Here is a 24195-nt window from a genome sequence, read left to right as displayed (position 1 = left end):
GTTCCCAAATCCACATGTTCTCTCACTGGGCACCGTGTGTCCCGGATGACGGAAAGGCACTGAAGAAACAGTCTTCCTTCTCCTTGGCAGGCAGTTCTCCAATGGAGCATGCGCACTATGCCTGCACAGCACCAGCTTGAGGGCCAGGGGTCAGCCAGTCAGCAGGATGGCGACCAGAGCCCTCTCTTTGTTTGCTGTCCTCAGGTGTTCTATGAGCCTGAGACTTGAAGGGAACCTCTCCCTGGGGACCGTGCCCCACTCATCATGTTTATGTTTGGGTCATCTCAGCCTGCACCTGCAGACTGTAACTTCCACAGCCTAGCACGTGTAACTCCGGAAACTCAGCGACTCCTGAAACCACAGACTCATGATGACTCTGTGAGTTGACAATGTTGTTTCCTCAAAAAAGCCTGATTGGGAGGAACTGGCTGGGAGACGCTCAATAACAGACCCTTCAGGCACCAGCCCCAGGCACAGTGAGTGTCCTGACTCATATCCCGTGTCTGGAGCCTCGCACGTGTAGAGTATGCATGCAAATGGACCTGTGGATCTGTGCATATGGCATATATGTGAATGAACATGTACACAGCATGAGTATGTATGTATGTATGTACTGTAAACATGTATGTGCTGTGAACATGTATGTAAGTTTGTATGTTTGTTGCTGTACAGGACTGTCTTCTGAGCCAAACTGTCACCATCTTCAGTAGTTTGGCTGAGCCCACTCACAAAAGATCAGCTGGGCTTGTTGACTGTTGGCTTCCCTCATGGAAGGAAGGGGTGGGAGGAGTCATGGTATGCCCCTGAATATACAGCCACCCCTCCCAATCAGACGTATGCAGTTCTGCCTAATGACACGTGGTCTCAGGTGGGCTGGCTGTGGCCAAAGACCAGTGCTGAGGACCTCAAATGTACCATGCCTTTTCTTTATCTCTAAGGGATCTAGAAGGTTCCATGAACTGGATGTCCTCCAGCCTGGGCAGGGTGGCTCCGGTAGGTCAGTGACAAGGACCGTACTTCCTATAGCGTCACACACAGCTGAGGCCCAGTCTCCAGCCACACCCAGCCCATCTGTGGCACTACTGACCCCTTCCCCACACTGGATATTGGACAGGATGTGGGCTCAAGGGCTCAGCTCCATTAGGACTTTACTTTCCAGACCACGGTGGCTGGACAGTGACCACCAGGCAGAGGACAAGGGCTCTGAGGAAGGTAATGAGGCTTCCTTAGACACAGGGAAGGACAAGGTGGACCGATCTCAGCCCTGACTAATGCCCATCTCCCTTTATCCTGGCCGGGCTGCAACAGCCAGTGGCTCGCCTCCTTAAGGGAAAAGTGAGAAAGGTCCACACTTTCTGAGGCTTTTGAAGGAAATGGTGTTTCTGAGTGCTGACACTCGTGGGCTCTTGTCACTACCGCTATCCCAGGGATTCAGTCGGCAACCGAGAGGGACTGCCATTCTCCCCCATCCCCTATGGGCTAGATGGAAAAACCAGTGATGGGGTCACCAAGGGTATCCAGGCAGGAAGAATCAGGAAGGTGAAGAGACAGCAAGGGAGGGGCCTAGCAGGGAGCCTATGTGGTCAAGGGGTTGGGGATGGTGTGGCCTCTGGAGAAGATGACGGTTCTCTGAAGAGAGAGGAAGTGGTGGGGATGGGGGAGAGGAGGGTGTGGGCCATCTCCAGTGTGTAGATGATAGAAGACAGGGCACAATGGTAGTGTTAGGCTATCTAATGTAGGAGGGATGGGGGGGACCTGGAGGAGGCACTGGGCCACGGCTGGACTCAAAGCCAGGAGCATCTGGGTCAGTCCTAGGTGAACAGCCACTGTTAGAACATTAACACACACGCACACACACACACACAAACCCAGCACAAGAAGAGAGCTAGGCAGAGACAGTTGGAACATTTCATGTTAAGCACCTTGTAGAGTGAAGGTGATATGTTCTCATAGAAATTATAAATAATGAAAAATAAGTATTTAGAAAAAGAAGTGCAGACCCCACAGTGGGTGGCCAGGGGATTCTTTGGTTAAGCAGCAGGTAAGGCCCAGGGTCTGGGTTCGTTAAAACCCTGCGAGGTCATCTGCCAGGAAGGCCAACAGGTAGCGGCTGACATGCCTGTCAATGATGACGGGTGAGAAGGCAAGGATGCGACGGGTCCCAGGAAGCACTTTGGGGTCTAGAAGACAAAGGGGAGAAATGATAATCCAAGGATCAGCCATGAGGGAGGACTCTGTTCTGGGAGAGCTGGAGCAGGCTGGACATTGGCCCTGTCCTTACCCCTACTCACACATGGTCTTCACGTTTGGGTTTACAGATCAGAACTGGGTCTGACCCCAGAGCCCACTAGCTCCTGCCCGGGTGACCCCAAGCCTTCAGTGCATAAGGCTGTGTGAAGCCGTGAAGCCATATCCCCAAGGTCCTCCCAGATGCCAGACTCAGGCATCGCAGGGCAGGGGAGTAGAGCAGGCAAGGCTAGCTGCAAGTCGCAGGCCTCTAAGTGGGTTTAGGCTTTTAAGGCCGCAGGTGGGGAGACCAAGATGCCAAGATGCCAGACATGGCAGAGCTCTCCGAGGACTCTCAGCTGCCCAAGACACTGATGAGCCGTCACTGCCCAACTCCCACAGTCTGCTTAGTAGAGCGTTGGGGGCAGCCTGCACTCACCTGGAGGGTAGCAGTAGAGGAGGAGTGCCAGGCCTGCCGCCAGGCCTAGGCCTGCCAGGAAGCTCATGGGTCCTGGGGAGAAAGGAGTGTGAATGGCCTGTAGCAGTGGCTGAGGACTACAGGGGGCCTGTCCCCCAACAGAAAGCCAGGAATAGAACCCGATGTGGGATGGAGAAGCCCCTGGGACACAGACAGAGCCCTGAGGGAAAAGGGAAAGAAAAGGAGGTGGCGGGGGCGTTACCCCTGTCACTCAGCTCACGGCTCTCGCTGCCCCAGTCCAGTTCTCTGCAATCTGAGTTTTCTGGAAACGAAATTACAGAGCATGATTAGTAGAGGGCTGAGCTGAGAGCGGGTTGTCCCCCAGGGAAGCCCAAGGCAGCACCTCTGCCTCCTGAAGGTGCAGGGCTCACGCATGTTTCTTCATGGTCACTGTATCGGGTGCCCTGGGCAGGCCCAGTTGGTCAATAGAGAGATCAGCTCTCCAGAGAACACTGCATAAATCTGAGTTTCCTTTGGTCCAGTTTCTATGATATCATAGGTATGGAGTAGGCTACTGTGTCCTCTTGGCCACATGTCATCAAATGCAGGACAAATATCCACTATCAAGAGCCACCTGCTAGCATCATAGGGGCTGTCATACCAGGCAGAGAAGGCCAGAGCTTTTCCATAGACTTCCCCCACGGGGTTAGCAGACAGATGACATGCCACACAGACCCTGGGGCACCCACGGACCACAGAAAGTGCTTCATTTCCAGTAGGGACATGGCTTGGATCCAGCTGGGTTCTAAATAAAGCCCAGGGAAGCAGTTTTCATAGAGATGAAAAAGTCAATTCAGTCTGTCCTCAACTGTCCATACTGTGCCATGTGAGGTCTGGGGAAAAACTCCTCGGACTCCCAGAGTCCCAGCTGAGTGCATGGGCAGAGTCACCTCATCTGTCTGTCGGAGCAGCATAGCCTCTTCTCAGGTCCATAAGCACAGAACCTTGGAGCTGAGCCGCCACACTGGCCTTATTGTGGAATTCCAGGTCCTAGCAGCTCCAGTGACCCAGACATTTGGGACTTACCTGTCACCTAGAGCTCCGAGATCACACTGTCTCTTACCAACCACCCACACCTATACCCAAGGACACCCTACAGAAACCCCACATGAGCAGACCGGTGGATACAAAAAGTAGACACAGCCTTGGGGTCTACGCGGGCTTGGTAACTTCCTGTTGGGGTGACCAAGGAGCAGCACAGGGCTGTGAGAAGGAAGCTGCTATGGACTGAGAAATGAAGACACAGACATGGTAAACAAGGGGGTCAGACAGGATACATGGAGCACTGGCTTCTGTATGAAAACTGACACGGGGGAGGGGAACGACAGAGAGAGAGAAAGGAAAGAGGGAGAGACAGACTGATATGCCAGCCTGAGTTATTCTCCCTGGGTGGTCCCTCCCTGGGTGGGAGGGAAGAGAAGCCCAGGTGGGGCTGTTGCAGACTCAGATGGGCCCTGAGGACGGCCATGCTGCTCACAGTTGGCGCCCTCCCTGGTGAGTGTGAGATGCTGCAGGTAGGGATGTGGGGGAGGGACTTACGAAGAGTGTGGCGGCTGGGCAGGTGGCTGTGCAGGGGCTGGGCATGGATGTACAGAGCTCGGTAGAATTCCTGGCAGTGCCGCTCCCCGCGCTGCTGCAGGTGGCTCAGAAGGTCACAGAGCCGCACGCGCAGGGACGCCTTGGGGTTCCGGAACTGGGGGCAGAAGAAAAGGTGGGCTGAAGGGGGGCAGCTGTGAGGTGGTCCCCTCGTGACCCCAGCCTCAGTACCACAGACCTAAGAATCCTCTCAGCTTCTCACACCCCACGTGCGGTATCCAACACTAGAGTACTTAGTTGCTGGCTAAGTCTCGGTTAATCTTTGCGTCTCCAGGGCTACAGAGGTTGGGAGAGGTCACCAAGGAATCAGAGTGTGGGGGACATCACCCTAAGTAATGACACTCGGTGTAGTTTCTCCCCCATGCGGCCTCAGTGAGTCACTTCAACCCCCTGAGATTCAGTTTTCATAAAAAGGAAAAAATCCCACGTGGTGGGGTGGTTACAGAGAACGAATGGTGGCATACGTGACAGTTGCTCTTATTTTTCAGACTGTGGGAACAAGAGTCTAGTATTTCAAAAGTCAGTTGAGAAAAGAACAGTTTCTTCTGATGAGTTTGTGAAGGTCAGTGGTCACTTGGCACTGAGTTCAGAACCAGGAGGCTGTGGTCTGGTGCTGCCCCCTGGTGGCTACATCTGAAAACTGACCAGAGATTAAGGGGAGCTGTAGGGCCTCTGAGAAGTGAGTTCCCTCTTTGAGGTATAAGCGTCTGAAGTTTATGTATTTCTTATTGCAACAATGATTGAGCCTGTCACTTTTTAAAATCACTGGGTGGCTCACACTAAGTGTGTAAATTGACACAAAGCCCAGGGACTGTATCTAAAGTGCCATCACAGGCAGAACAGTCATTGTGTCTGCCTCAGTAGTCCCCTCTATCAAATGGCATGATGACTTCAGCTATTTGTAGGGCTGTGGGTGAGAGCCAGAGATGACCCAGAGAGAGCGCGCTTGGCAGAGTGTGCTATTCACCTGGCTCAGGGGAACCAGGTCACATTAGTCTCTGAGCCAAGTGGATAGCATGCTTCTTCCACAGATGCTGAAGCTCCCAGTGGGAGCAGTCTCCCTCAAGCTTGGCTGCGGGATGAGGGTCAGCTTCCATTACCCACCTATTACAGGCTGGGCCTTTTGGCCTTACAAATGGAAGGAAGAACGAAGAGAAAAAAACAGTGAGTCTTTTCTTACTTTGACCCTCTGGAAAAGTCACGGTGTGGTTCCAGGGTACCAATAGGTCCAGACTTTTGGTATGTGTGTTGCGGGGGGGTGTCTGTATGTGTGATATAGTGAGTGTGCTTGTGTCTGTGGTGCACAACTGATAAAAACTCAGAGAGATATATTGGAGTTTAACCTGAAGGTCTGAAAAGCAAAGCAGCCAACCACTGGCTCTTACCTCTACCTCAGTTCAAAATGGCGATCCTGCCTCCAGGAATCTCAGAATGAGACTGTAAATGAGAGCTGTTTCCTCCCGCCTTATATTCCTCTCTAGGGCTGGGATTCAAGGCACGCACCACTAGGATTAAAGGCATGCACTGCCTGATATCTACGGCAAACTAGTGTGGGTACAGGGATTAAAGGCATGTGTCACCACTGCCTTGTCTGTAAGGCTGATCGGTGTGTCTGTTTTACTCTCTGATCTTCAGGCAAGCTTTATTTATTAAAATACAAATGAAATATCACTACATGTTTGTGTGTGTACATGTATGTGGGTGGAATGTGTATGTCTGTGTGTGTGGTGTAGTGAGTGTGTTTGTGTGTCTGTGTGTCTACATGTATATGGGATGTGTATGTGGTGTGTCTGTGTGTCTACATATGTGTGGAGTATGTCTGTATGTGTGTATATGGTATAGGGGTATATGTGTGTACACTGTCTGGTGTGGGCAGGTGTGGATGAGTATGTGTTTGTGTCTGTGTGTGTGAGTACACATGTGGGGGGAGTGCGCACATGCTAGCGCATGTCTATGTGCTTGTGGGTAGGTGTCCACCCATGGTGCATGTAGAGGCCAGAGGTTGATATCAGAATGCTTTCCTCAATGGCTCTGCACCTTACTATTTTGAGACAGAGTCTCACATTGAACCTGGAGTCCACCATTTGGCTAAACTGGTTAGCCAACAAGCCCCTGGGATCTATGTCTCTGTGTCTGCTGCAGTTACAGGTTCTGGATTCAAACTCAAGTCCTCATGTTCACACAGAAAGCATTTTACCAACCGAGCTATCTGCCCAATTCCAGATCCAGACTTCTGATCCCTCCTTCCTCTGCCCTCCTTTTATTATTATGTTATTGTGTGTTCTAATTTTATGTCAACCTGACACAGACTAAAGTCATCTGAGAGGAGGGAACCCTAATTGAGAAAATACTTCCCTAAGATTGGGCTGTAAGATAAGCCTGTAGAGCAATGACTGGGGAGGACTCTGCCCATTGTGGGTGACGCCATCCCTGGGCTGTTGGTCCTGGGCTCTATAAGAAAGCAGGCTGAGCAAGCCATGAAAAGCAAGCCAGTAAGCAGCATCCCTCCAGGGCCTCTGCATTAGCTCCTACCTCCAGGTTCCTGCCCTGTTTGGGTTCCTGTCCTGACTTCCTTCAGCTGTGGATGTGGAAACATAAGCCAAATAAACGCTTTCATCCCCAGACTGCTTTTGGTCATTGTGTTTACCACAGCAAGAGCAACTCCATCTAAGACACTGTGTATCACCTCCTGCAAACCTTCTCATAATTCTGGAAGGGCTAGCTTCCTAAGGCAATCTGAAGAAACTGAGGCATCAGATCTGATGACAGGGGGCCACATGAAGCTACCCAAGTTCAGCTTCATTCCTGAGATGGTGTAGGAGGTCCTTCTGTCTATGTGTTGCTTTTATTGGTTAATGAATAAAGAAACTGGCTTGGCATGATAGTGCAGAGTAGAGCTAGGAGGGGCTGGGGGGAAGAACTAAACCGAATGCTGGGAGAAAGAAGCCAGAGTCAAGGGAGACACCACCATGTAGCCCCATGGGAGACAGATGCTAGAATTTAACCAAGTAAGCCACAGCCTTGTGGTGATACACAGATTAATGAAGATGTGTTAATTTAAGATATGAGTTGGCCAGAAATACACTAGAGTCATTGGCCAAGCAGTGTTTTAAATAATATAGTTTCTGTTTGATTATTTCAGGTCTGAGCTGCTGGGCGGCAGGGAAACAAACAAGCGGCCTCTTACTACACTGAGAAGATAATTCAAGGCCTGTGCCAGCTTCTCCCAGCTCAAAGAGGGGTATTGCAAGATATCTGATTATACTGTGTTAAGGTGTGTCACTGTGACTGGTTTAAAAAAAAAGTTAAATGTCCAATAACTGGGCAGGAGGTATAGGTGGGACTTGTGGACAGAGAGAGCTCTGGGAAGAAGAAAGGGGGAGTGGCCAGTCAGACAGAGAAAGCAGGACATACAGGAGAGGTAAAAGCTACAAACATGTGGCAGCATGTAGAGTAATAGAAATGGTTTATTTAAGTTATAAGAGCTAGTTAGGAACAAATCTAAGCTAAGGCCAATCTTTCATAATTAATGAAAAGTCTCTATGTCATTATCTGAGAACTTGCTAGAGGGACAGAGAAAAACCCGTTACAAAAGGGGCATGCCCAGTGGTTACCCTGGCCCCGCTCACCCCTCAGCACCTTTTCGGCCTCTTTGTTGGTAAGGATTTGTGGGTAGTAGCGGTTCAGCTGGAGGATGATCCTGTCCACTTGTTGCTCACTCAGGCGACCCTGTCCGGTCAAGAAAGGTGTGTCTTGTACCAGCCGGTCACAGTAGGTCTGATCTGGAACACATATGGATAGCATGGGTGAGTCAGCGCAGCCTCAAGAGGCACCAAATATGGCGTCCTTGGTGTTGACCACAGGAGGCCCACACTTGCTGGAAGGGTAGCAGTCTCTCTGGAGGGTGCAACTACAATTCTCATGTTAACCAAGGAGAAGAAATCTACAGAATACACATAAAATAATAAGAGAATCAAAATGTTACCACAAAACATTAACTAAACACAAAGTGAATCAGCAAAGGTAGAAACAAGGGCTGCAAAAGCTAAAAGACTACACAACACAGATAGCAGAGACAAATCTTTCATTCTCAGCAATTACTTTAAATGTAAACAGGATAAACTCTCTAATCAAAAGGCAAAGATTGGCAGAATAGCCTTAAAAACACATGCTCCACTCTTTCTGGTCTTGGCTCCAAGGTGATCTAAAGAAGAAAAAAGAGCAAAAAGAGTTGTGGTCGTGTGCAGTCAATTTGCAGCATGAACTGGGCCCAGTACATGCCCGAGGACAAGGCCATTAAGAAGTTCGTCATTTGGAACCAGAATATTGTAGAGGCCGCTGCTGTGAGACATTTATCTGAAACAGGTGTCTTCAACTCCTGTGTGCTTTCCAAACTCTGTGTCAAGCTGCATTACTGCGTGAGCTGTGCTATTCATGGCAAGGTGATCGGGAATCAATCTCATGAAGCCTGGAAGGACCAAACACCCCCACCACAATTTAGACCTACTGGTGCTACACCCCATTCTTCACATAAAGAAGCAGCTTTGTGAAGACAGAAGAAAAAAACACCTTGGAAAAATAAAATGTGACATATACTTTAAAAAAAAAAACTCCAACTAAATACTGACAAGACACTCACTAAAGACACAAACAGGTTGAAAGTAAAATGAGGAATAAGACAGCCCACCTAGGCGTGTCCGACCTTTTGACACCTCAACATGGGAAATTGTCATCTACAAACATCATGTTCAAGAACAATTTCCTAGTGTGAAGTCGGCTTGCAGTTTTGTGTGGGCTACAGTCACAGCTGTCCTCAGCCAGCCACAAGTGGTCACAGGCAGCAGGTTGAACACACTTGATTGTTAACATAAACCAGACCAGAACACGGTGGTTGGATTAGAATCAGACAAAATAGACTTTAAGTCAAAACTGGTGCAAGGGATTAAAAAACAAACAACATATGTGAATTAAAGGTTAAGTCATCAAGAATATGTAACAACTATAAACACACCTACACCAAGTATCAAAGCCCCAATGGGGAAATACTGATGGAACTGAAGGGAGAAACAGACAGCTCTATGATAAAGATGTTCATATACCACTTTAAACAACAGACAACTAGATAAAAGATCAGTAAGGAAATGGAAGATTTGAACAATATCTAAACTGTACCTAAAAGTCATATACAGAAAACACTACCCAGTAATAAAAAAACCACACTTTTCCCAAGTGCACATGGAACATACTCTAAATCACAAGACATGTAGATCTTAAGCCACAAATAAGTCTCAAAATATTTAAAAGCATTTCAACCGAAAGCTCTTTTCGGATCACATGACATGAAGCTAGAAACTGATACAATCAGAATTTACAAGTCTGGAGTAATTAACAGAGTGGCTCTCAACCTTCTTAATGCTGTGACCCTTTTGATACAGGTCCTCATATCGTGGAGACCCCAACCATAAAATTACTTTCACTGCTGCTTCATAACTGTAATTTTGCTACTGTTATAAATAGTAATATAGATATCTGTGTTTTCTGATGGTCTCAGGCGACGTCTGAGAAAGGGTCATTCAACCCTCAAAGGGGTCACAACCCACAGATTGAGAACCACTGAACTAACAGGTCAAAATGTGGTGTGAAAGGTCCTTCTGTCTATGTGTTGCTTTTATTGGTTAATGAAATAAAGAATTGGCTTGGCCTATAACATGGGAGGAAGAAGGCAGAGTTAGAGAGAAGCCATGGAGCCGCTAGAGATTGGCACTGGGAACTTTACTCAGTAAGCCACAGCCACGTGGCGATACACAGATTAATAAAAATGGGTTAAATTAATATAAGAGTTAGCCAATAAGAAGCCAAAGCTAATGGGCCAAGCAGTGATTTAATTAATACAGTTTCTGTGCGATTATTTCAGGGTTAAGTAGCTGGGAACCAACAAGCGGTCCTTCTCCAACAGACTGGTGTGCCAACGTGGGTAACTACATCCACATAAAAACCTGAGAAAGCTTAAAAATTCTAGACACAAAAGAACAGAGTTAAGCATGGTTGGTAGCAGCATTTTCTTGGGTGGGCTCTTTTTGGTAGAAGCAAGCAGAGGCATGGCTCCTTTAAGAGAAGTTTTCCTGATTCAGCAGTAGCAGAAAAAAAGCTGCCTGGTTTTAAAATGTGGCTTGCTAGGCCATGCTGCCAGTGCGAACTCCGACTATGGAGCATTTGAATGACATTTGTGGGCCTGGGTGTTTGTGTGCCTGCCGCGCATCGTGCCCCCGTGTCTGTGATCTATGAGCTAGAACCCAGTTCACGAACTTCGGGTAAGGGGCTGGAGGTTGAGAATATACACGCAGAGACAAATCGACATACGCAGAGACAGACCGACACACAGACCTACAAACGCTGGTTCAGAAAGTCCCCTTTATTCACACCATGTAGGCTTAAATACACTGCAGTCAATGGCCAACAGGTGATAATTCCATCCTCTGATCCTCTAAACTAGGCACAGTTTCTAGTAACTTTAATTAGAAGGCTCTAGGAGGGAAGAGCAGCTGAAGGCCAGAACTCATTAGTCCCATCATCCAGCTGAAGGCCAGGACTCATTAATCCCAACATGTGCCCACTTGGGATCAGGAGGAAAGTAGCTGAGACCATGCCCACGGCTCAGTGCTCCCTGCCTGGGCAGGCAGTGGAATCAGGTCTACTAGGTATACACAGGCAGAAGACCATGGTGGATTCCTGCCACCATACACAGAGATATTTCCAGGCTGCACAGTGCTCTGCATGGCAGATTTAGCTATTACTCAGATAAAAAGGGTTTATGTGCTGCATGCTCATTCTCAGAGTTAAAGTGCTGAGTGTGGCTTCTACCTGGAGGCCCCAGAGCTGGCAGTAATGGTATCTCCACCATTTTAAAAGTAGAGAGAGGTGGAGCCAGCATCCAGAGCAGCTGCAACCAAGCTGCTTACCATTTTAAAAGCTCTTCAAGACAGTAAAGAATTACAGATAATGTGATAAGGACAGATTTAGACATAAAAGAATTCTAAATGAGTTACAGTGTTGGATAAATATACATAGGTTTGGGAGAGAGAAGAAAAAGAGTATAGAGAGTTGGAAAAGAAGTAAATCGCTTAAAAAGTCTTTAAAGAGACGAATACAGACAGTCATAGATTAAAAGGGGTAAAGAAAAATAAGCCGCATAAAGATGGACTATACAGGGCTGGAGAGATGGCTCAGCGGTTAAGAGCACTGACTGTTCTTCCAGAGGTTCTGAGTTCAATTCCCAGCAACCACATGTTGGCTCACAACCATCTATGAGATCTGGTGCCCTCTTCTGGGGTGTAGGTAAGCATGCAGGCAGAACACTGTACATAATAAATAAATAAATAAATAAATAAATAAACCTTTTTAAAAAAAAGATGGACTATACAAAGAGAGTCTGGATTATGTATATTATGTGTTTTCTTTGATTTTTTTTTTGACTGTGAAGGAGCTAAGTACAGAGAGACATTTCACTGTATGAGCTGCTAAGCTAAACCAGCATGTATATTATAAAGGTATCTTGACTTCAGAATTTGGGCCTAAGGATATGTTGCTTTGGAAAACAGGTTCTTCTTTTGTTTCCATAGAGGATGAGAACCTGTGGATTCATTTCAGGCTAATATGATTTGATAAATCACAACCCCCTGAGAGGTCACCGCAAATACCTCCAAAAATTACTTTGCCCAACAAACAGCAGGAAGAAGTCTGGACAAAACTATGCCCATATTCCCAAATATTGTTTGTAAATGCTTCTTTACATTTAAAGGGGGATATGCTTTAGAGATTTGCATTGATATATATCTTGGTTTACTGATATAAATTTAAGGTCAATCTTGTTTTATATATATAAATATATATATATATTTCTGTTCTTGATTAAGTTATTGTCATTGTGTAGTTCATTTAAAAAATGTAATGTATAATTAAGAAATATAGGTTAATAGATAGTCATCTGTAATAGTTAAGCTTGTAGTCATGTTAATTAGATTTTCTAGATGTATAGAGATATATTTCAGTTAGATAGGTATTCTTCAAACATTTCAGATGCCTTCAAAATATGGGCATTTAAAATGTTTAAAAACTTAGGACTTAGCCGGAGAGACGGCTGGGGGGGGGGGGGTAGAGCGCCCGACCACTCGGCCGATTCCCACAACCTTCCATCGTCCACTGTAGAGCCACATAGAGTAATAGGCAAAAACAAAAAAACAAACAAAACAAAACAAAAAAACCAAAAAAAAAAAAAAAAACCTTAGGACTTTTCATGATCGTGAGACACATCTGCTCCTGGCAGCACCAAGCTACTTCAAGAGAATGATGGGCATTGAAGAGGCTTCTTATGGAGTTGGTTAAAAGAAACTGGACATGCAGGACCCACAAAGAAATGACTGCTAAACTTGCCTAAAAGTGAGATAATCCTTTGGGGTTCCTGCTTCATGAAAGAGTCTGCTAGACATTCTGCAGGCAACAGAAAAATGTGATGGACAAACTGCTAGTATAGGAGGAACTGTCTTTAAAATTTCCTGCTTGGTGGAAAAGTCTACTGGACACTATTGGCCTGTAGGCTGAAGATGGATACCCCAACAGAACAAAAGAACTTTGGGTGACTGTCCAGGTAGTGAGATGTCTCTATCAATTCTAGAGTTTTGGAAGTTGCTTGCAATGTACTTCCTGTTTATTTAAGTAATATTATATCCCTCTGGAGTCTTTGATGGAGTTGAAGAATAGATACAATTTTCCTTAGTTATGATAAAAGATAAAGTAGATATAAATATTGTAACTGTAATTCTTGCTTGATAACTGTTTTGTTATCTGTAATTTTACTATATTAAAGTTAAAGCCTTCCTTTTTGTTTAAACAGAAAAGGGAAAATGGTGTAGAAGGTCCTTCTGTTTATATGTTGCTTTTATTGGTTAATGAATAAAGAAACTGGCTTGGCCTATAGCATGGGAGGAGGAAGGCAGAGTTAGAGAGAAGCCATGGAGCTGCCGGAGATAGATGCTGGGAATTTTAACCATTAAGCCACAGACACGTGACTATATACAGATTAATAGAAATGGGTTAAATTAATATAATAGTTAGCCAATAAGAAGCTAGAGCTAATGGGTCAAGCAGTGATTTAATTAATATAGTTTCTGTGTGATCATTTGGGAACCAACAAGCAGCCCTTCTCCAACAAAAATGAAACCACGAAATACATTGAAAGCAACCTTGAGTCAAATGAGAAACAAACACACCAAGACCTAAGGAATGGAGCAAGCATACCTCTGGGATGGAGAAGCAACAGTCATAAATAAATTCACACATTTTACAAAGAGAGAGCTTGGGTCAGGTATGGCACATGCTTTAATCTTGTCACTCTGCTTTAATCCTACCACTCTGGAGGCAGAAGCATGTAGACTTCTATGGGTTTGAGGACACCTTGATCTATGTAGAATCTGGGCTAGCTGGAGTTACAGAGTGCATAGTGAAACCTTGTCTCAAAAAAAAAAAAGTTAACATTAATGGCCATTACACCCCACCAACTTTAAAAAAGAAAAAGGCAACTCAATTGGAAGGGAAGGAGGAAGGGACTAGAACAACCAGACAAGTCAAACACAGAGCGAACAGAAAGAAGGGAATAGCTGGTTAGAGTGAAGACAACCTCAAGAACATTTTTAAAAGAGAAAAATCAACAAAACCAAAGTTTATCCACTGAAATGGTCAACAAAAATGACTCTAATTACTAACATCAGAAATGGCAACGGGGCGTCAGGAATGGTAATATATATCTGTAGTTTTAGCATTTGGAATGCTAAGGCAGGAGGATTATAAGTTCAAGGCAAGTCTAGGCTACATAATGTGAGACCAAAAACAAAGAGGCCAGGAAGAAGAGCTGTGCACATGTGTGGAGACCCGAGCTCAGTTCCTCTGAACTCACCCAGACCCAGGAATATCAGCATATTCCTGAAGTCCCAGCACTGAGAAGGCTAAGACAGGCAGATCCCTAGAGCTCGCCAGACAGGGAGTCTAGTTGAACTGGTGGACTGTAGGGACCCTGACTCAAAAACTAAGGTGGGGACAGGGGAATCCCCAGCAGCTCATGGGCTACTAGCCTGGCATACATTCAGTGAGCAAGAAAAGGCAGACCCTGTCTCAAACAAGGCAGAAGACTGACACCTGAGGCTGTCCTCTGACTTCCATGTGTGTGCTATGGCATGTGCTCACTCTCACACACACACGCAAACACATCACAGGATGGGGATGGAAAGATGAGCGAGGCTGGGATAGAAGGACTCCAACTTCAAAGGCTGCTTGGGCAACTTAGTGAGGCCTGGTGTTAAAATAAAAATTTTAAAGATACATTTCAGTGGTATCCTTCCTAGCATGCACAAGGTCCTGGGTTTGGGCCTCAGTCCTGGAAAGGATAAATAAACTAGAGACATGAAAAGATGTGGAGGAGCCTTAAACGCACATCACTGAGTGAAAGAGCCTGTCTGAAAAAGCCTTATGGTTCTCATTACACCACACTGCAGAAAAGGCAATACCAAGGAGACAATAAAACCGGGGGTTGCCAGGCATAAGGAGGAAGGGAGGGATGAGTAAGCAGGGCATAGGGGAAGGTTAGGCAGTGAAACTATTCTGTATAATGGCATAAAGCATTTGTTAAAGCCCACTGAACATCCAACACAAGGAGGAAATGCTAGTGCAGATTCTGGGCTTCGGCTAACAATAGCAAAATGATAGAAAATGGTAATGATATGAGGGATGGAAGGGGAGTCCATTTCCTCAATCTCTGCACTATCTGCTCAATCTTCAGTCAACTGTCCCCACAAAAAGGCCAGGCAGTATTCACCCAGGCAGTATACACCCAGACAGTATGCACCCAGGCAGTATACACCCAGGCAGGTTACACACAGGCAGTATGCACCCAGGCAGTATACACCCAGGCACTATAGGCCCAGGCAACATAAACACAGGCAGTATACACCCAGGCAGTATACACCCAGGCACTATAGGCCCAGGCAACATAAACACAGGCAGTATACACCCAGGCAGGTTACACACAGGCAGTATGCACCTAGGCAGTATACACCCAGGCACTATAGGCCCAGGCAGTATGCACCCAGGCACTATAGGCCCAGGCAACATACACACAGGCAGTATGCACCCAGGCAGTATGCACCCAGGCAGTATACACCCAGGCAGTATGCACCAGGCAGTATGCACCAGGCAGTATGCACCCAGGCAGTATACACCCAAGCAGTATGCACCCAGACAGTATACACATAGACAGTATACACACAGACAGTATGCACCAGGCAGTATACACTTGCAGCCCTAGCTACAAGAAAGGGTGTGGCAGCCTGGACAACAAAGAGAGACTCTGGTTCAAAATAAATTCAACAAACAAGTAGCATCTATTAAGAAAACTTATTTGGAAATTTCCATTGTTGGTGTTTATGAAACAGTTGTGGCAGGAGGGGGAGTCATGGAAAGCAGAGCAACCCCGAGTAGGAACACATTACTTGAGAAGGAACCCAGAGGATCTTCCCTCACACCTCTGGTCCCCTGCTCCTTCCTTCTGGCTGGTCTATCTTCTGACTCCTGTACCCTCCCATCCCTGATGATGGCTTGTGGGGGAGTCCTTTCTACCCAGGTGGGCATAGCCTAATAGCATGCCCACCCTATGCCAGGAACTTGGGGCTATTTTCCAGGGGTTCACAGTGTAACAGTGGGGGCTGCCTTCACCAAAGACCCCACAAACACATCCTCAGGCCAGGAGCCTACTCTCAGAGACTAAGGATAGGGTTGTTCTGGGTGACAGTCATTGCTCCCCCAAGGCCCAATCATCAGCCATTCCATCCCTCTCTGAGGCCATCAGTGCCACCCTATCATGGCTGCTGGGGACTGGGAATATTGGTAGAGCCCCTGAAATCTGTGTAGAAGACAGATTTACCAGTGACTTGCTGTATTACCAGGTGCCTTAAGTAGGCTGGCTCCAAAGCCTGCAGCATCTCTTTAAAGAGTGCAGATGAACATTGAGCTGACTCAAAAAACTATCCACAGGCCAGGCATTTTCTGGTCCTATTTACACCTACCTATAACCTCCATCCTCCCACTGGCTCTACAACTTCCACCCTTTCAGATAGGGAAATGAAGGCATGGTAAACTTACAAAACTGTGATCAGCCTGGAGGTAACACAGCCATGCTGGGGCTGCCTGTAGACACCCCTGGTACATTCTGTTCTGTCACTAACATATGGATAACTGCGAATTCAGGAGTCTGCTGTCTCCACATTGTGCCAATGTGTACAGAGCTGAACACACAGTAGGCACTCACTGAAGAGTTCTGGAAGGAATGGGCTCCAGTCCAAGGTCCAAAGGCGCGGTCTACCGGTAGATAGAGGCCAGAGCCTCATAGCGGCCTCCTCCCACCCTGAGAGCCGCTAGTTAGCCAAGATGGGACTCTGCTGCCCACAAGTCATGAGTCACAGAAGCCCTGAGTCACCTGCCATGGGTGGCCCAGCCCAGGGGATGGAGCCAGCTGCACCAGAGCAAGGCATTTCCTGTGTTTCCTGCGGCTCTTGTAAACTATGCGTGCAACCACAAACAGGCAGCCACTGGGTATCATGGAGACTCGAGCAAGGCTCTGCCTGGATACCAGGCCTCTGTAAACAAGGCCAGGAATGCCTTTACTAGATGAAAGCAGATGGACCACTCTGTGCAGAATCCATGAGCCTTTGCCTGTATTTCCCTTCCCTGCCAGCTGGTACCATGAACCACAGCACCTTGAACTTCTGCAGCTCAGACCTAAGTCCTTACTCTGGCATTTGAGACCCTGAGGCTGCAGGCCCCACAAGCCTTACTCTGCCATAGGGATTCCAAAGCCTTCTTGTCTGCAGCTCACAACCACAGAGTCAGGACCCAGGCAGTAGGCAGTAGGCTGAGAAAACCTGGTTGATTCATGCCCAGCATATTTAACCCCCTTCCAAGAATTCGCTCTCCTGGGGTCTACAACTTGGGCATCAACTCCCCCTGAATCTCTTATCATCACTGTTCTGTGAAGACACAACTCTCATTGTTCTATAGCCACACACACACACACACACACACGAAGCAAAGATTAATTTGTATGGCAACACCCCCCCCCCAGCAGGTGCACTAGGGCCACAGAACAATGGATCTGTGGCCCCAGCCTCTCAGACTTCTGTTCTACAATCTCCATCTCCCACCAGAAAAAGGAATGGGCTGTGAGGTGTCAAAAAGCTAGCAAGTAGATGGGAAAGAGAAAAAGTGTTTTACCGGCAGTGGGCTGGCTGTGTCCTCCCAGCTAAAAGACACCCCATCCTCTACCCCACTCCCACCTGTTCTCCTAGAGGTGGGATGCCTCATTTTCTATGGGTACCCTATCTTTGCAGTGGGACCTTGAAGACCAACACAGTTAAGATTTGTCCCACACATCCTGATGAACTTACTAGAAGATCTGGAAAACCAGAAGCAGGACAGAGCCCAGCATGAATGCTGAGACCAGGCCCCCCAATCTGCTCCTACCACTGACCAGCAGAGTAGTCTGGGGGCACTTACCCAGCCTGAGATTTCATCTCTCCATCCCTAAACAGGTATAATATTCCTTATGCCTCCACATAGACATTCTGAACAAGAGTGCATATTAGGGACTCAAGCAGGGCTCTATACATAGGTAGTGTTCAGAACTTGCAGCCCCAAACAAAAAGGGCCTGGAGGGATGACAAAGGAGAGCATGGTAGTTGGGGTTTCCTCTAGTCTGTTTACAAAGTCATCAGGTTCCAGCACATAAGGTCTTATTTTTGTGCACCACCAGTTCTGACTCCAGTTTTGAGAGCCTTGGGTACTTCTGGGGTTACCCTGACTCCCTGGGCCATCCCAGGTGACCTCTGCCACAAGAAGCATAAGAGTGAGACTCCCAGAAACTAAAGTGCGGCATCTGGGAGTCACCACACTCCCGGGCTCTCTGCCAGTGGGGGGTCCCTCGCTGACTCATCCCCACGGCATTCTTTTACAGGCAAAACTCAGCACAGTAATGTCACTGTGTCTGGCTGGGATCAGAAATAAAGTGGGTGAGTCCCCGGGGCAAATTGCTGGCTCCGAATTCGCTAGAACCATCTAGAGTAAGAGACGTAGCAGGAGTCTCGCAGGCTCCCGAGCAAGCGGGAAGCACGAGCGTCTCACTGGTACCACAAGTTGCCCCGGAGCGCAGCGCCGGTCCCGCCTCCGTGGGGGTGAGTGCCATCGCGACCGCTCTAGAGTCTCAGCAGACTGGCGGTGAGCACCATTTCCCTCTCTCAGACCCATCCCGCCCCGGGACACCGCCCCGCTCCGCAGGTGCAGCCGGTGCCAAGCACCGTGAGGACGCTCATCTGCTGCTCTGTTTCCTCCGCCCGCGACGGGTCCCCACTCCGCACCCGACACCCCCGGCGCCCCCGGCCCGCCGCGCAGAGCCCAGGACACTCCGCCACCGCGCGCCGCTACGCCCGTGTCGCCGGCGCCAGCTAACACCAAGGTCACTCAGCTCCCGTCGCCCGCCTGGCCCTGCGCCCACCTGTCATGGCGGAGGACACGGCGCCGCCCCGCGATCCTCGGTTGTCCGCCGCCCGGCCCGACGGCTCCGGTGACCGCCACGGCAGGCCGGGCCATAAGCCCCGCCTCTGCCCTCTAGGCCCCGCCCAGCTACGGCGACAACGTCTCCAGTCTCAAGCCCCTCCCTCCAACTAGCCACGCCCCGTCTCCATACCGAGCTCGGTGTGCGTTAGCAGTGGGTGGGCCGGGATTACAAATATGGTTCGCTACTATAAACCACGCCCCTCACCGAACCCCGCCCCCTGTCATTCTAGGCTCTGGCTTCCCCGGGGAGTTCCAAACTGCGCGCCCCAGTGAGCCCCGCCCCTGAGGAGTTTAGGCAGTAGCGGTGACCGGAGCCCCGCCCCCTTCAGTTTAAGTGACCCAGCAGAGGAGCTCAGTCCGGCTCAGATCCCAGTCGGGACCAGAGACCTCAAGCCCCGCCCCACGCACGGCCTCTCCAATAGCTCCTGGGGTCCGCTCCCCTTCGTTAAGCTCCGCCCCTCCTCCGGGCGCGGAGCCCGCTGCTCTCTGAGTTTAGGAGGTAGGTGTGTGCTTCTTGGCGGCTCAGTTTTCCGCAGCTGCGCCCTGGCCACCCCACCCCATCACCCGGATAAAGAAACTGAGTCTTAAAAAAGACGTGAATTACCCAGGGTCACATTGCAGGTCAGGCCTGGCAAAAAAAAAGGCAGACCGGTGGGTGTTCATTGGATTGGCACCCAGGAATTGAGACTTAACAGTGAGCTTGGTGGAACATCCTTTTATCAAGTCCCCTGTTTACAAAAGAGGACAGGTGCCTAGCATTGCAACCTAGTTAGGGAAGTTATTTAGCTTGACTGAGCCTGTTTTCATAATTGTAAAACACGCGGCCTCAGGCAAATCTTTGAACCTCCCACTTATTTCCCTTCTGTTGTAGGTAGGCCTGGCCCTTCCAGCTCTGGTGCTCACCACAGGAAGTCCCCAGGCCCAGGCCCAGGCCCAGCTAGGAAAAGGAGGTCTGGGAGGTGGGAGAGGCAAGACCCTCACAGCAATGGCGGCAGGCACCAGATTTTACCTGTCTCTGCTGGTGCTGCTAGCGCAGCACATTTTAGAGCCGTAACTTGAGACGTTTGAACCAGACCAGTACTGAGGGCCCCAGGTCTGGACGCTCTGCCTGGACAGCCCAGTAATCCCTGGGTCCCTGAGCCCTCCATCTCTGCCTCTGTTCTCCCCAGGGTTGCAAGCTCTCATCTTGGAAATGAGGTTCAAAAGGCATCTGGAGATTGACTTGCAAGGTCGCTGGGCATTCCAAACTCTTGGACCCAGTTGTAGTGGTCGCTACACTCCTGCCCCTTTGCTAAGCACTGCAGAAAGCGAGGTTAGCTCAGATTCCCCACAGGCCAGGCATTTGGAGAGCTCCTCAGCACCAATCTGTGCAGGCAGAGGGACAGATAGCGTGGACAGACCTTGTTCCAGGAGATAGTGTGCACCTGACCTACACACATGCCTGGGCCAGATCCAGGGCCTAGGTCCTGCCGGAGCCCCGCTAGGACCACATTGGGACCATTCTGAAGGGCCTCTGGGATACAAATTGACCCAATTTTTCCATGTATATCACTGTCTTATAGTTGTGGGGTGGGATTGAGGGCTCCCTATACCACCCATTTTTAGGCATCCCTTGCCAGACTCACCATCGGGAAGGCCAGCCTTCCTTCTGCCTTTACATCTTCTCCTGCACCCTACCTCTCTTGATCCCATGAGGGAAGCTGAGGCCTAGAGCAGAGTCCCCCACCCTAGGTCTAGCAGCCTGATGTGGCCTCCCAACTGCAGGCTTCTTGCTTCTTGGCACTCCAGAGTTTGTACAACATTTGGTCCAATGACACCACCCTAGGTCACAGGGATTCTACACCCTAGACCATACAGGAGGCCTCCGCCACCCCAAGCCTGCAGGGAAAGAAGGCCTTAGTCTATGACAGGACAGCTACAGGTATACAAGGGGCTACCAACCACACCTGATTGATATCCACACCAGGATCTACACGAGGTACAAGGTACTCCCTAGATCAGGAATGGGTCCTGAGTACTCCTCTTCCCTAGGGTAGGGAGGGGGAAATGGGCCCAGGCGGCTGCTCTCCCACTAGCAGGACTTGTGGACTTAAGAGATTTGAGTGTGGAAAGTCTGTGCAGACTTCTAGGGTGCCAGCTGATGTTACACCAAGCAGATGGAAGTCCTTTTTCTTCGACACAGCCAAAGGAAAGCCAGAGTTGGCTAGAGTCACAGCCTGTGAGGCCAGACTTACTCAGGACTATTGTAGTGGACAGAAAAAATAAAAGCCAGGTGCAGAAGATAACCCTGTTCTGTGTACAGTAAGAACAGTATGGGGTTTACAGCCAAGGAGGAGGCTGAGGAGGCTGTGGAGGCTTGGCAGATACAAAATTGAGAGATACCAAGAGGCTGAGGCTCAGTTGGTAGATGCTTGCTTGCCTAGCACACACGGAGCCCTGGGTTAGATCTCCAGCACCAAATAAAATAGGCATGGCACGACACACCTGTAATCCCAGTACTGGTGGGGGTGGGCAGAGGCAGGTAGATCAGAAATTCAAAGAAATTCGTTCTTGACTACATAGTTCAAGGTTAGCCTGGGATAGATGATGAGGCTCTCTCAAAAATTAAGATAAAAAGAAAGGCATCATCTGGAGTAAGGGAAGGAATGAGGCTGGGGAGATGGGACACAGCATGGGACCTGAGTTCAGATCCACAGCATGCATATAAAAAACTGGGAATAGGGTCGGGTGGTGTGGCACATGCCTTTAATCCCAGCACTCTGGGAGGCAGAGGCAGGCGGATCTCTGTGAGTTCGAGGCCAGCCTTGTCTACAAGAGCTAGTTCCAGGACAGGCTCCAAAGCTACAGAGAAACCCTGTCTTGAAAAACCAAAAAAACAAAAAAAAAAAACACCAAAAAACAAAACACAACAAACTGGGAATAGCAGCATATGCCTGTAATCTGAATGCAGATTTTAGTCTTCACATGCACCCACAGACTCATGTACATCCACAAACATGTACACACACAGACACACAAAGTATAAGGGAGACTCTGGCTAAAGCAACTGCTAGGGTTTGCATTGCATGGCTCAAACTCATGCAGATTAATTCACACAATGAGGTGTGACCAGGTTGGACTGCCAGGGGGTGATTAGGGCTCTGCCCTCTCAAATGGATTAATCCATCTGTGAATTAATGGATTAGGGGATTTGTGGGGTATGAGGAATGGCTTTGTAATGAAGGAAAGCTTGCTGCCTCTCACTGTGTCCTCCACTGAGCCGCCCAGCAGGAAGACTCTTGCCAGGGCCCCAGGAGATGCTGAGGGCAGGCCAGGGTGATCAGACACCACAGGGGTGGGGTGGGGATGAGGAACTGGGCCTCTTCTAACCGAACCAAGCAGCTGATTTAACTCTCCCGAGGTATGGATTGTTTGTTCCGGCTGCCTTCTACCACCCATCATAATTAGCTCCAAATATCAGAGGCTGTTCTTCCCTCCACCTTCTCTTTCCTGGTACTTGAGTGTCACTTGGAGTCGCCTGCTCTGTCTCAGTTGGCTCCTGGGACCTACCACTGCTACAGAAGTTGCCCCAGTCTCACCCTAATGGGTACCCACCATATAGAAAGGGAGGCCTCTCCTTTGTGATTTGAGATTTTTCTCTCTGACAAGTCTCTTGATTCGCTTGAGGACATCCCAGATTGGAATTCTTTGCCACCCAGGACACTTATTCTTCTCTCTTCTATCCGTGATCTTTCTCCCTACATGTTCTCAGCTCACTGCTGGAGCTCACTCTGCTCTTGGCTGCCTCCTCTCTAGCTTGGCCTCTCAGTTCCCTCCTGGAACTTTCTCTGTCTCTCACCAGGGCTATCCACTTGTTTCTCTTCATCGCCCTCTAGGAGCTGCCTGAGCTGTCTCTGTCCCTATAAACTGTTCGCTGGAGCCTGCTGTTTAAGTCCCCCAGGGACAGTGGGCAGTTTCACTATGTCCTCCTGCATTTCCTAAGATGTTGGATTCCTCCTCTAGCAGTGTTCCTGCTCCTGACCCTTTCCCCCCAATCTTTCCCACCTTCCCTTCACTCCTTTCTAAAAGATGTCTTTTTTCCTGCTTGTTCCATTCTCAGCTGGCTCCTGTTTCTAACCAGGGGCTCTTCCCATTCAGAATACCCACTGCCTTCTCTAATCTCTCTCTTCCTCCTTGAACTCAGAGGAGCCATTAAGTCTCGCTGTTTTACTGCAAATGACTTGGCCTCAGTACAGCCCAGTGGCCAAAGATGGGACACTAGATTTCCAAATTCTCACAGACTGTAACAACTTCTATGCAAACAAATGATCCCAAAGTCCCTTATCTCTAAATTTTATTTGCTCTCCACTCTCAAAAATCTCTTATCTCTAAGCCTTCTTTGTTCCATAGATGAAGAGACCATCTGATTGTTAAATTCAGTTCTAAGAGATTCAGATGTCTTTGGGGTGTAGTTAATACTAAAATTTTGTTTTATGTTGTTCTATTCTATGAAAAGTTGGATTATGGCTCTGTCTCTCCAGACCCCAGCATGCTTGTTTCAAGGTTTCCTCCAAAATCTCCATCCTGGGTCAGGTGGGTCACCTGACTCTGTGACAGGGAGGAGAACAAAAACCTAACAGCACAGGAAAGACAGTATGTGTTTACAACAGCCAAAATAAACCATTCCCAAAGGGGTCTCAGCTGCTTCTCTCACACTCCTTTTCTTGGTTTTGTCTAATTCTCTAAATACTCTCCCCTCTTAAAACTGTAAAACTTTGGTCTTCAACTTCATATGGAAAAGCAAAAAACCCAGGATAGACAAAACAATCCTGTACAATAAAAGAACTTCTGGAGGCATCACAATCCCTGACTTCAAACTCTACTACAGAGCTACAGTACTGAAAACAGCCTGGTACTGACATAAAAACAGACAGGAGGATCAATGGAACTGGATAGAAGACCCAGATATCAATCCACACATCTTCAAACACCTGATTTTTGACAAAGAAGCAAAAAATTTCAAATGGAAAAAAAGAAAGCATATTTAACAAGTGGTGCTGGCATAAGTGGATATCAACATGTAGAAGAATGAAAATAGACCCATATCTATCACCATGTACAAAACTCAAGTCCAAATGATCAAAGACCTCAACATAAAGCCAGCCACACTGAATCTTATAGAAGAGAAAGTGGGAAGTACACTTGAACGCATTGGCACAGGGAACCACTTCCTAAATAGAACCCCAGCAGCACAGACACTGAGA

The 24195-nt window shown here is 48.3% G+C and overlaps 1 protein-coding gene across 2 annotated transcripts; it reads right to left on the bottom strand.

Annotated features, from left to right (window-relative positions):
- Window positions 1–1894: 1894 nt before the first annotated feature.
- On the bottom strand, window positions 1895–19022 carry Card19 (caspase recruitment domain family member 19). Of its 2 annotated transcripts, XM_087896575.1 has the most exons (6): window positions 18891–19022; window positions 7940–8082; window positions 4244–4397; window positions 2907–2966; window positions 2666–2737; window positions 1895–2180 (listed from the first exon to the last, which is right to left on the bottom strand). In XM_087896575.1, exons 1-6 carry the CDS (start codon window positions 18895–18897, stop codon window positions 2065–2067), a joined length of 552 nt encoding a protein of 183 aa, XP_087752701.1. In that variant the 5' UTR covers window positions 18898–19022; the 3' UTR covers window positions 1895–2064. The 2 variants fall into 2 exon arrangements, with proteins under 2 accessions (XP_087752701.1, XP_087752702.1); XM_087896576.1 differs by lacking the exon at window positions 2907–2966.
- Between the last annotated feature and the right edge of the window lie 5173 nt (window positions 19023–24195).

This window comes from Myodes glareolus, chromosome 14 (assembly GCF_982192425.1).
Source record: "Myodes glareolus chromosome 14, mMyoGla1.1, whole genome shotgun sequence".
NCBI classification, from domain to species: Eukaryota; Metazoa; Chordata; class Mammalia; order Rodentia; family Cricetidae; genus Myodes; species Myodes glareolus.
The sequence above is the reverse complement of the archived record's forward strand: the minus strand, read 5'-3'. Positions and strand labels throughout refer to the sequence as shown.

Bases quoted from the DNA above. Each gene is read 5' to 3' on its own strand.
- Card19 (XM_087896575.1), bottom strand. The intron at 4,398-7,939 runs GTGCTGAGGGGT...TTCTGCCCCCAG, and splicing joins CCAACAAAGAGGCCGAAAAG to TTCCGGAACCCCAAGGCGTC. The intron at 2,181-2,665 runs GTGAGTGCAGGC...TTTGTCTTCTAG, and splicing joins CCTCTACTGCTACCCTCCAG to ACCCCAAAGTGCTTCCTGGG.